The sequence below is a fragment of the Peromyscus eremicus genome, chromosome 9, assembly GCF_949786415.1.
Source record: "Peromyscus eremicus chromosome 9, PerEre_H2_v1, whole genome shotgun sequence".
NCBI lineage: Eukaryota > Metazoa > Chordata > Mammalia > Rodentia > Cricetidae > Peromyscus > Peromyscus eremicus.
In genome coordinates, this window is record NC_081425.1 from 52,093,797 (window position 1) to 52,105,876 (window position 12,080).

Here is a 12,080-nt window from a genome sequence, read left to right on the forward strand (position 1 = left end):
GATGAATGAATGAAATGTGAAGCAGTTCTGGATGGCACCACACGGCCCAGGAAAGATGGGGATTTGGGAAGAGATGTGAAATAGAAGACCCTAACTGTTATAAAAGCTGGAGAAATGAATCCACAAGACTGAGATTTGCAAGAATCCAGGAACATGGCAAGGAGTACAACATGGTAGATCAAGTTCTTTCAGGGATGTTCCATTTTGAATGTCCAGGGCTGAGGGTAGACACAGGAATGTGCCCATCTTGGCAAAACCTGGTCATCTGCCAGTTTGGGGCCAAGGCAGGAAACATGGCTACTCTAGGCAAAGCAGGGAGTTGGCTTTGCAGGAACTATTTATGACTGAGGAGTCCAAAGTACATTCCTTCTCCTAGGCTGGGCAGTAGGAAGAAGGGTTACCCATTCCACTAGGAACTTGTACTCTGGTGAATGTCGACAGGAGTATGGGATGCTCCAGGATGGTGGTTCTCAAGGGAGGCTGTTCTGGTTCTCCTTAGCTAAGCTGGAGTGGCTGAACCACCAGGGACCTCTCAGATTGAAAAGAAAACTAAGACTAGTGTCAGCAAATCCGAATACAGGCTAGACAGAGGGGTGAGGCTCTGGAGGTGGAAACGGGGAGAACCTGGGGAAAAGAATAAGGCCACTGCCTTTTGGTCTAGCAGTCCAGGTGCATGTTGGGACTGTGCAGAGCTCTTGAGACTGTTTTTTTCTCCTTTTTCTTTTTTCTTTCTTTCTTTTTTTTTTTCTTTTTCTTCTCTTGGATGTATGAATTTCTTTTGGGGAGCTGCCATGATTTGACTCCACACCGCCACTCTGACTCCACTTCTTATAGCTGGTTAACTTCTTTTCTCTAGCCGCTCTGGCTCCCCAAATTCCTTTGAACATTCTAAGACATTATCTCCTCAGGACCTTTGCACTTGGGTATCCTGTGAGTCTGCCTGTTCACTCCATCACTTCTCGGGCCTGTGCTTACAGGCCCCCTCCCTGTGAGGCAGCCCTAGACCACCCATTGAGCATCAAATCCCTCCCTCCAGCACACTCCATTCTTTTTATAAGCTCTGTTTCCACTCCATATCTCATATCATAGTCAGCCACAACACATATTTGTTTGTTTGTGTTTTACCTGTCTCTGCTTTGAAAACTCAGGGCCTTTTGCTTCATGGTTAGAACCTCAATGCCTAGATGAATATGTTGCAAATATTTGCTAGACTAAATGGATAGTTTCCCTGGAACCCTCCACTGACCAGAAGAGGATCTGAAATGGGCTCTGCCCTTACTAACTGCATAGGGAAAAATCTCAAACCTTTGTGACTTCTGTTCCCTTACCTAAAAAAAGAGGATGTTGGGCTAAATGACAAACTTAAGAGAATCTGCCCAAAGAGGTAGGATGAGAGAAGGGCTTCGATGTCTGTGCTTCTCTCAGAGATCACCATGCCGTCAAGTCTCAGGAGCTTAGTCCACTCCAAAACTGGGGCTGGGTGCCACAAGGCCAGCAACTGGAAGCTGAGAGCTGAGTTCAAGGGTGATGACTAAGAACCATGCTGGTATCAAGGGTGAGGGATGGACAGAATGCAGAACTGGGCCAGCTGCGTTTTATTTAAATCCTTGATAAGAATCAGGAAGCAGGCAACAGCCCAGTGACACATTAATTGACTTTGCAGACGATACTGGATCAGGAAGGCGTTACATCCACCCATCTCAGTAAGAGAGAGAGGTCAGAAGAATCCAGGAAGGGTCAGGAACCAGGCCAGGAAATGACAACTGTGAACTTCAGCTCTGGCCAAGAGGGAAAAGAACCTGTGCTCTCTCTGGGTGGACGAAGGACTTGCGGGGAGTGGGGAGTACCTATGTCGGGGACCCACATCTTCAGTGGCTGGCTGAACTGGCGAGGCTACACTGTCTTCTGCGTGTGTTTCAGATAATGCACCAGTCTCAGGTTGGACAGCCAGCCATTTTACTCACAGTGATGTTTAGAAGGTAGGGGCATGGGACAGGACTAAGAGACAAGACTCACACTAGCAGGGTGTCTTCAATGAGCCAGCACTGCGTAGACGACCTTGTTTGAACTCTGCAACAGCTATGAAAGGACAGGCAGACACCAAGCTTCAGTAAGACAGGCAACTGGTCTGGGTACATGGCTCAGTGGTGGAGTGCTTGTGCAGAATGTGAAACCTGGACTTGACGCCCAGCACTGCCAAGTAAACAGTAACAATGCCCGTGGACAGTCACACTGTAATGAAGTGGCCAGGTTGAGATTTGGAGCTTGGATGGAGGTCACAAGTCCAAAGCAGGTTAAGAGTCAGAAGGGAACACAGAAGGGCTGATGGGCCTGTCAAATGACCTCCTCCTAATTTTTAGAACTGAGATCTGAATAAGAATGCCCAGAGGAAATTTTCTTTAGGACCCCGAGAAAGCCCATGGGCCAACTGCATTTTTGATTCTCTTGTTGGGATGAACTGGTTTTCCGAAGGAGTTGGGAGAGCAAGCAGGCAGCCATAGGAGACTGTGAGAACCTACAGCTTGACCGATTTTCTTAAGCAGTAGGGAGAGCAATCAGGGAGCAGTTAAAGACCTTGAGAATCTATACAGCCTGCAGCACAATGCTAATTATTGAGGGACCCAGAGCTCTTTTGGCCTGCTATTGAGAAGATGCCAAAGGGTTTAAAGTCCCAGTACTGTTCTGGTCACTAGTCTGACACTTTGGTAGGGACAAGGAACTGATGGATCTGGGCCGATGGGCAGTAACCAGTAGAGTGTGCTACTCCAAGGATACAGGCCCAGGGATAAAGGCAATGCTCTCTGAGAAGGATGAGGTAACCCCACCCTCAAGAGCAAGCGGCCTCTCTTTTCCTTTAGAGGGGTGAGAGGTGGCGGACTTTCTGAGACTCCAGTGAAGAACTCAGTAGATGATGCCAAGGGCAGTCCCATTTGCGGTTGAGCAGTAGACCTTTGCATGGGCCATGACGGCAACAAAGAGAAGTTCAAGTCACGGATGGCTGCCAGGCCTGGGCAAGCAGGGTGAGGAAAGCCAGCCTGAGGGACTGGTGACCATACTTCACGTGAAATTGTCAAGGCCCTGTGAACACCACTGGATCACAATGGCAGGGGTTTGAGTCACAGAGCAAAGAAAGAGACTGCACGGATAGAAGGTGAGGCCTAAGGACCGGGGAAGGTATTTTTGAGACCTACAGAAAGGCCCTTTTCCATTTAAGGACATTTGGGACCAGACCGTGTGTCCTGACCCCGAGAGAATATTCTGAGGAACTCCTGAAGGGGTGGCCAGGAAGCAGGTTAGGCAGCGTTAAAGAAGCCACTTGGTGGGTCTGATTCCCACCCAGCCTGGCAGTTAAACTTTTTGTTGACATTCTCCGTGTTTGCAGCTCCGTGGCCGTGTTTTGTTTGTATCAGCGCCGTGTTGAGATTGTTGGCAAAACCTTCAGTCATATCTGTGTTTGCTAGTTGGAAAGAAATGGTGTGTCTACCCTAGAGTCAGGGCCTCCTGGTGGCAAGGACTGCTTCAGGTCCAGACCAGAGAGAAGCCCTAGCCATGTCTAGGGCAGTAACAGTCAGGGGCACATCAAAGACCACATGCTAACGGGGAGAAGCTTTATCACACAGCCTCTACCCTGTCCCTCCCCTGTTCTGGCACTGAACTGTAAAGATGACCAAACTTGAAAACAGTAGAATGAGGGGAACCTTTAAACAATAGAATGAGGGGAACCTTTAAACAAAGGAAAGGTAAAGTTTTAAGAGTTGGAACACTGAGAGAAGCTACTGGGCACAGATGTCCTCTAGTCTCTGTGTCTGATGGATGCTGTTCTAGGGTCTGGCCGAGGGGCTCTGAACTATTTTCTTTCTGAGTTCTCTCTCATCTCTATTAAGACTGAGCTTTCTGAGATTCCCCTTTTGGGAGCATATCTAGGAGGAGATCTTAATTTTAAAACTCCATGGCACCTTTTAGAAGGTCATGTTTCCCTGCTAGTCACTAGGGGCATGATTTCTAGTCTTTGGGACACACAGAGGTCTCTACTTTTCCTTAGATTTACCAAGAACACTAGGGAGCTCATTGGGGTTAGCAGAGGCAACTCACAATCCCCTCATCTATGCAGGCAAATTCCAGACTGTCAAAAAGAGAACACTTAAAAAAAAAATACTAACAACTATCCAGAAGCTGATGCTGCCTGCATTCACCAAAATCCACCCTGTGATTCCTTTTTACACACTTGTGAATATGAACACACACACACACACACACACACACACACACACACTGTTCACCACTACTGTACAAAAACACACTTCTCACCTCAAATTCTTAAAAAGTATCTCATTTTGGCCCAATCCCGGTTCACCAAGTACAATTTTTGCAGGCATCAGTTTCAATGTGCCACACCAGGTGGTACATGTGTGCACATATGTGCAATATCCTCTCCTTCTCCTCCGGACACTTCAAGCCACGGCACTATTTGTCTATAGCTTTATGCCCCATTATGTCCATTTTGTCCTTAAGTTTCAGGCTCAAATCTCTTCTCCACTTACAAAACCCAGTCAGGTTGGCTAGCAAGTGTGATGCTATCTAGGGCAGCCTTATCTAGCTAGCTACAAAGTTTGAATCAGCGATTACACCACACTGGGTTGGTGCCAGCCAGGCAGTCTGCCATATTGCCAAGTAACCCAGTGGTTGAACCAGGTTGGGTTGAGTAATATCCACCAATGGGAAGTGAGTTTATTAATCATGCAGCGTGGTATACTGTTGAAAGCACAACTCTGAAGGCCTGGTTTGGTTGGAGAAGGGACAGGTGGGGCAGGATGCTAACTATGAAGACATCCAGCGATAATATCTTCAACTCTGATAAAACTCACCTGAAAAACCACACAGACATCTGGAAGGAAACATCTAGTTCAGCAAAGGGCTGGGCTATAGGTTCAACCACTGGGACTTTTCAGCCATCTTGGACTCCTTTGGTTGAAAGGGAGGCTGGCTCTATGTGGCTGTGTATAATGCCGGAGTTTGGAATTCTTAAGTTTCATAAGGCGAGAGAAAGGAATCCAAGATGGCAGACAGTGAGTGAGAATTGTGTGGGTGCAAGAATTTAAGCTTACATAGTGCATTCTCTTTATTCATCTCTCACTTCAAAAACATTCTTTTCTAGGGCCACAGCCCACCACCCTCTCCACCCAGCTCTGGCCTTAGCTTACGGGTAGCTATGGCCAACCTGAAATAACATCTTTATTTCTTGCTGAGATGGGCCTGCTATTAGTATCAAGAGCAGTTTCTGTGACTGTGGGCTGGCTCGGTGTGTATGTGTAGAACGGAGACACCGACTCCCCATCACAATCTGGTGCTGTGTTTCCATAACCCAGTGTCAGGCATCAGGCACCAACTTTTGGTGAAGCAGATCGTATGTCAGACGCCGCAGAGGGGCTCAGGTGAGTTTTCTACAGGGAGGGAGGCAGGACTGAGTTGTCTAAAGACTACTCTAGAACAAGAAAGGATTCTGAGGAGTAGAGCATAAAGGAAAAGGTAAGTACAGACAAGAAACAAAGGGCAAGTATTCCCTTAAGAGCAAGGGCAGAAACGCTAGGACAAGTCAGTTAAGAGTGAGGGAGATAACTTGGAGGGCATGGGAGGCACTGTTTTCACAGGAGATAGAAATCATGAGATGCAGTGCATGGACACTACACAAACTTTCCCTGTCCCTGTGTTCTCCAAATCCCAGAGGTCCTTTCTTCCCTTAAAAGTATAAAATCTTTGAGTCACTCCCAAGAACCACTTTCTAAGGAGAGCCCCTTTCTTAGACATTGACAAGCAGGGAGGACTTTGAAAAGCCTGTCCGAGTGGGATTAAAGCTGTAGAACTTTAAAACTAGACTCCCCTCTCCCCATTATCTGACCACAGAAGAGCTGCCAATCTCTCTGGTTATCTTGCCAACCCTGAAGAATCCCTGTCAAGTCTCCACCTGTCTCTTCAGGCTTCAAAAGCTTAAGCAAGAGAATTTCTCAGTGCTGTTCCAGAGGCCCTTGAGGGTCTTGTCCTAAGACCAACAGAGAAATAGTTTGCTAACTGAGAGACTTACCTATGGAAACCATAAAGAAGGTTTTAGAAGATTCAAGTCACTGCCCTGACTCCCATGAGTTGAGTTTATCCAACCTGTTCAGCTAATCACTCTGTCTGAGAATCCCAGAAGGGCAGACTGGAATCCTCTCAGAACCAGCACTCAACATTGGATTAGAAACACCAGAACCCACACAGAATTCTGACCCAGGACCAGGGACATCAGTTCTACTCTGAGGTTTCTCAGAGCAAGGAGTATAAATCCAGGCACCACAACCTATTGCCCAGACCACCACGCCCCAAACAAAACAAGACCAAAACCAAAACCAAACAACACCACCAACAAAAACCCCAGGCCAAACCAAAACTTTATACCATGAAAACAAGAAATAAAACGAGATGTAAAGGCAGGCTGATTGTCAGCAAACACAATATATTTACTGTATTGGCATTTGCTCACAGGGCAAATGGTACAACATTACACCGTTTCAATATTTGTTTTTAAAAATGCTGTTTTCATTAACTATATTATATTGGCATAACAATGTGACAAGGAGTAAATGAAATGTTGGTGAAGAATCTCACCTTTTCACAATATCAAGCATTTTTTTAACCTTAGTATAAGGTACTATAAATCCAAGAAATAAAAACATCCACAAAATATATTACATCTGGTTTGTCTTTTTCTAAGTACTCAACTGTATACAAAAGTCTTTCAAAAAATATCATTCCCCATAGGTTTTCCTGTTTAAAACCTGATATTTTTTTCTCTCAGTTCACATAAGTTAGAGTGCATTTTCTTTTGTTGGTTTTTTTCTTTAAACATGCAGACATATAAAAAAATCGGGATAGCACAACCTTTTGGCAACAAAGTTATTTTTCTCTTAGTTTAGCTTAAATGTCTGAGAACAGTTTTATTAAAACAAAGGAAAAGTCAGAGTTATCATGCAGTGACATGCATATTTCAGAAGGAGGAAGAAAAAATATTAAAGGATATTTGATTCCTCCTTCCAGCTTTGAACTGACCAAAATTTTTGTGTTTTTTTAAATAATCATCACATTATAAAAAGTATTCAGCAAAATACTGTCTCTGCAAAGAAAGATTTTACCCTTCAGCTGAAAAAATATGGGCCCTCCTGGCAAACTTCTCCTTCTACAAAAAGCCCGAGTACCTGGAAATTCACAATCCCCCTACTCTTCGAGTTTTTCCTCTCTGTTCACTAGAGTCCTTTTAGTATTATTTATCCACCACCAAAAGACGGTGCTTTTTTTTAATTAAAAAAAAAAGTGGGAAACGCATAAAGTGACTTTAAAAACAGACATTCTGTAAACTCCAGACCTTTGTCGCTTCTCTCTGGGCAGCTCATTGGCCACAGGAGAAATGACGCGAATAGGAAACAGTATACATTCAGTCAAGACTGTGGAGGAAGCTGTGTCAGAGAGAGCACCCTTCTCTAGGTCTCCACTTCAAAAAGGGCCACCCTGTGTGAGGAAGGGCTGGGCAGGACAGCTGGGGTAGAGGTGCTCCTGAGAAGAGGTGAGGTAGGGCAGGGAAAAGGTGTGATGGGGCATGAAACAGATGTGCCTCATTCAGCAACACAGATTAATGCAAAAATCCCCATCTATTTTTGAGGACAATTTGAACAGAATGTGTATGCATATATACACGTGTGCACAGAGTCACACACATACACAGGTAGATATAATCTCCTCAGTTAACATTTTCATAAAAATAAATCATTTAAAGCTGTATATGCCTACAAATTCTCTTTATTCCAGTGCACTGCGCTGGATAACCAAATGCCTTAGATTTGATTTTGCCAGGAATACAGAGCATGTGTTATGTAAACATATGTGTATAAAGAAACACACACATCTACATACACACACCAACATCATATACATACATTTCACTTCTATCTGCTGTGTTGGCGATCACAGAGGGCAAATGAACAGAGCCAGCTTTCCCAGGAATGGGGGAATGAGAAATGGGTATATGACAGAGACAAACAGCTGGGTGGTTGATTTGAGGCCTGCCTTTCTGGGTAAAGATCTTGAGAGACCTAGTGAGAACCTGAGAGGGAAAAGGAGATGATAGGAGGGAAAGGCAGAGGGCAAGCTCAAGAACACAGATTTTGAAAAGTGGGGGGCTGAGCAAATTATATTTTTTAAAGGCAGGCTCAGGAGATGGTGGCTCTTTCTCCCCAAAGATCAAACTGCCCTGAGGCCTAAGAGGGAAGCGCTCGGAAAGGGAGGGGGCTCTGAGGGGGCCAAACCCGAGGCGGCGGCAGCAGTACCGCAGCAGCTGCGTCCGAGGCATTTCTGTAAGAAACATTATTACGGAGCAGATGGAAGACCATCTCCTCCGGCCACATGCAGGTCCCCAGCCTGGGACATCTCCCAACGGCTTGGGGACCCTATGTGAAGAAGAGTTTGGGGGTAGACACAGCCCAGTTCAGCTCAAGAGTCTCACACACGCGTGCGCGCGCACACACACATACACACACGCACACTCATACATACAGGCGAGCACGCACACACTCGCGCGCATCACCGCACGCAAGCGCGCGTGCGTGCGGCGGGCAGCAAGCTCTGCGCTTTGGTGCGCTCCTTACCCCCTCCCCCTCTCGGGTGTTCGAGGGGGAACACAAGGAAACACTGGAGGGGGAAACAGTGAGGTGCTTGGGTCTGGCGAGGGTTGGATGGGCCCCGCCTTCAGTCCCCCGCAGGTCCTTGGCGCGGCCCAGCGGCCCCTGGATCAAGGCGATCCTAACTGAACAAAGCGGGCTAGACGCCACCTTTCCGCCCCCACGCCTTGGCAAGGGGGGGCAGCAAGGAGAAAGTGCCTCCAGCCCTATCCCCCAACCATCGGCCGGTGTGAAAGGGTGGGAATGGGGGGCATCGAAGGGGAGGCAAGGGGGCCGCACGTCCAGGCCGAGACCAGGGCGCGGCCCCTGCGCCTCAGTGGTTGGCTTTCCCCGCTGCTTTCAGGCGACCAGCCAGGAGGCACTGGAAGGGAAAAGAGGGGATCTGGGTGCCCGAGCCTCAGGCGCAAGTGGTGACCACAGGGGCCAAGGACACGGTGGGCGCCGAGGATGCAGAGGGCGCACCCCCTTTCTCCGACTTCTTCTCCTTTTGCTTGAGGTGGATCTTGGCGTGGCGCTTGCGCTCGTCGCTGCGCGCAAACTTGCGCCCACAGAACTCGCACGCGAAGGGCTTCTCCCCGGTGTGCGTGCGGATGTGAGTGGTGAGGTGGTCGCTGCGGCTGAAGCTCCGCATGCAGATCCGACACTGAAAGGGCTTGTGGCCCGTGTGGATGCGCAGGTGCCGGGTCAGCTCGTCCGAGCGGCTGAAGCGGCGGTCACAGCCCTCTGCGGGGCACGCGTGGGGCCGCTCGTGGAGCGGGGTCTTGCTAGGCCGATTGGGGTACTTGCGGGGCCGGATGGGCTTGAGAGTGAGTGGCGGCTGGGGCAGGCTGCCGAAACCCGGATGGATCTGCTTGTCTTTGAAGGCCTTGATGGTCTCCAGAGGGGTAATAGGGGGTGGGTTGACCCGGATGGGGTCCATGCCCTGGAAGGGCTTGTGTTCCGGAATGGAGCCCATGTCGTTGGGGTGGTGGTACAGGTTGTAGTCAGGAATCATGGGGAAAAGATTGCTGTCCAAGGCTGGCTTGGCCGATTGGTAATCCTGGGGAGAATAGGCGAGCCCAGGGTTACCCTGGGGGTCGTGGAAAGACACGGGCTCCGAGTAGAGATCACCGCAGTTGGAATAGGGGGGCAGCGCCGGATACATGGCCTCCACGTCGCCCTGCGGAGGTTGCACCATGCTAGCCGTGGACGTCTGCGTACTGAGCGCCCCTGAGGCCGGGGGCACCCCCAAGATACCGGCACTCATGAGGCTAATGATGTTGTCCTGGCACCAGTTGGAAGGAGAGTCGAAAGCGAACTTTCCCAAGTAGGTCACGGTCTTGTTGCCGGGGGCTGGCTGGAAAGAGCCCGAATAAGAGAGTTCCGGATTGGGCTTCTCGTTGGTCAGACCGATGTCCATCACATTCTCTGCGGAGAGCGGGGGAGAGAGGGGAGGGGTGAGTGAAGCCGAGCCGGCTCCGGGCTCCGGCGCCCCGGTCCTTGCCTAGGAGTAGAGGGTGCGGCCGGCTGGAGTGCGCAGCGCGTGGGGTAAGAGGAACGCTGAGCCCGGCGCAAAGCGGGCGGTGCCGCGCTCCCCGGCGCAACCTGGATACAGCAAAATACTACGGATCGGGGTGTGGAGTGGCTCCGGCACACACACCGCACACGCCGCGCACACACTCACGTACCACACACATACACGCACGCGCGCGCGAGAGCATTGTTGTTCTTCCCGAGGTGGGGAGGACAGGTAGCTGCAGCTACAGGTAGTTTCAGACCCGAAGCGCGCCCGGCTCTCGCTCTCCAGCACACACAACTCGGCCTCTTCCCCCGGCCCTGTCTACTCCAAGACGCCGCGCCTTCATGCCCCAAGCGATGTCCCCCTACGGGCGCTGAGCCCGGGTGGCCGACCCAGAGCGCTTCGATGCTTTTGTCCTCGGAGCGCAGAAGGGTGCCGCCCGTAAAGGGAGCCTCTCCCGGCCCCAGTCTCCTCCCGGCCTGAAGGAGCTTTCGGCTGGTGCTGGAGGGGAAAAGCCTAGACCCCGCTAAGAGTGGAGAGCGGCAGAAAACCGGCCGGTGTCTCCACGGCGGGAGCAGCTGCCTTTCCCAAGCTCCCGGGTCCCAGGATCGCCCCCGGTGGCAAACCCTTTCCCCCGCCCCGTGGGTGAGCCCCCTCCCTCTCCCCGCCGTCCCCACACCCCCAATGGCTTTGCTGAACGCCCGGAAAGGCAGCGTCGCAGTACCTCTCCCACCGCGGGGACTCCACGCCGCACATGGCTCCATCCCGGGTGGGAGGCTGAGGGAGTAAGGGGGGAGAGCGCGGGTGAAAAAGACGCTGGGCTCCTCCCGAGAAAGGGGGCTACAGCACCACGCCTTGTGCACAGCCCAGCGATCGAGCCCCCAGCATGGAGAGGGAGAACCCCAGAGCTGCTCGCACCTACCTCCCTCCGGTCGGCGGCTGCCCCCACCCGGGAGAACCAAAGCCTCAACCGTGGCGTCGCCAACCAAGCCTTCCCGATCTCGGAGGGCGGGAGGAGTGGGTGGGAAAAGCAACTCGCCCCCCGGAAAATTCCCAGCGCGCCCCCCATCTTTCCATCCGTCTCTCCATCCATCCATTTCTGCATCCATCGATCTATGCATCCATCGCTAGCTCGCTGCTCCCTCCTCCTCTTCCTCCCCCTTTCCTTCCTTGCTGCCTCGCCGCCTCACCGCCACCCTTACCTGTAGCCATCTGATTGTAATGGGCTACCGAGTCGCTGCTGCCGGAGAAGAGGTTGAGCGCGCTGGGGATCTCCTCGGGGTACAGATTGTCAGGCAATTGGTTTAGCAAACTGCTCATGGTCACCGGCAGCTTCTCGGCGAGTTTGCCGGTCATAGCAGTCCCGAGCTACCGCCGCCACCGCCGCCGCCGCCACCGCCGCCGCCTGTTCCTAACGCAGCTTCCAGGCTAGCGGCATCCGAGAGGCGATCCGTGGTGCAGGGGAAAAGCATGCGAGAGGGAAAGTTCGGGGGGAGGGGGTAGGGAAGAGGGGAAGGGGTGGGCCAGGGGAGGGGATCTATTCTTTTTTGGGGGGAGTGGGAGAGGGGCAAAGAGGGTAATCCTCTCGGGTGCTTCAGCTGGTGCGGTGCGACGCTGGGTCGTGGGGGTGGGGTGGGGCGTGTGCGGGGAGTGGGCTGGGGGCTGGGCTGGGGGGGGGGATCTAGGCTCCAGGGGGTCAGACGCGGCTTCAGTATTGATCTCACAAACAGACACGCGCCCGCCGACCCCCCCGCCCCCCGATCTGCCACAGCCGCCGCCGCCGCCGCCGCTGCTGCCGCCGCCACCTCCTCTGCCGCTGCTGTTGCCGCTGCTACCACCACCACCAGCCCCGCCGCTTCCTAGCTAGCTCACTGCTG

At 51.4% G+C, this 12,080-nt stretch overlaps 1 protein-coding gene across 2 annotated transcripts; it reads right to left on the bottom strand.

The window, feature by feature from the left end:
- Nucleotides 1-6,470: 6,470 nt before the first annotated feature.
- On the bottom strand, nucleotides 6,471-11,843 carry Egr3 (early growth response 3). 2 transcript variants are annotated; one of them, XM_059273383.1, is made up of 3 exons: nucleotides 11,406-11,516; nucleotides 10,928-10,980; nucleotides 6,471-10,112 (listed from the first exon to the last, which is right to left on the bottom strand). In XM_059273383.1, the coding sequence occupies exons 2-3, from the start codon at nucleotides 10,965-10,967 to the stop codon at nucleotides 9,103-9,105; spliced, it is 1,050 nt and encodes a 349-aa protein (XP_059129366.1). In that variant the 5' UTR covers nucleotides 10,968-10,980; nucleotides 11,406-11,516; the 3' UTR covers nucleotides 6,471-9,102. The 2 variants fall into 2 exon arrangements, with proteins under 2 accessions (XP_059129366.1, XP_059129365.1); XM_059273382.1 differs by lacking the exon at nucleotides 10,928-10,980 and having other exon boundaries at nucleotides 11,406-11,843.
- Between the last annotated feature and the right edge of the window lie 237 nt (nucleotides 11,844-12,080).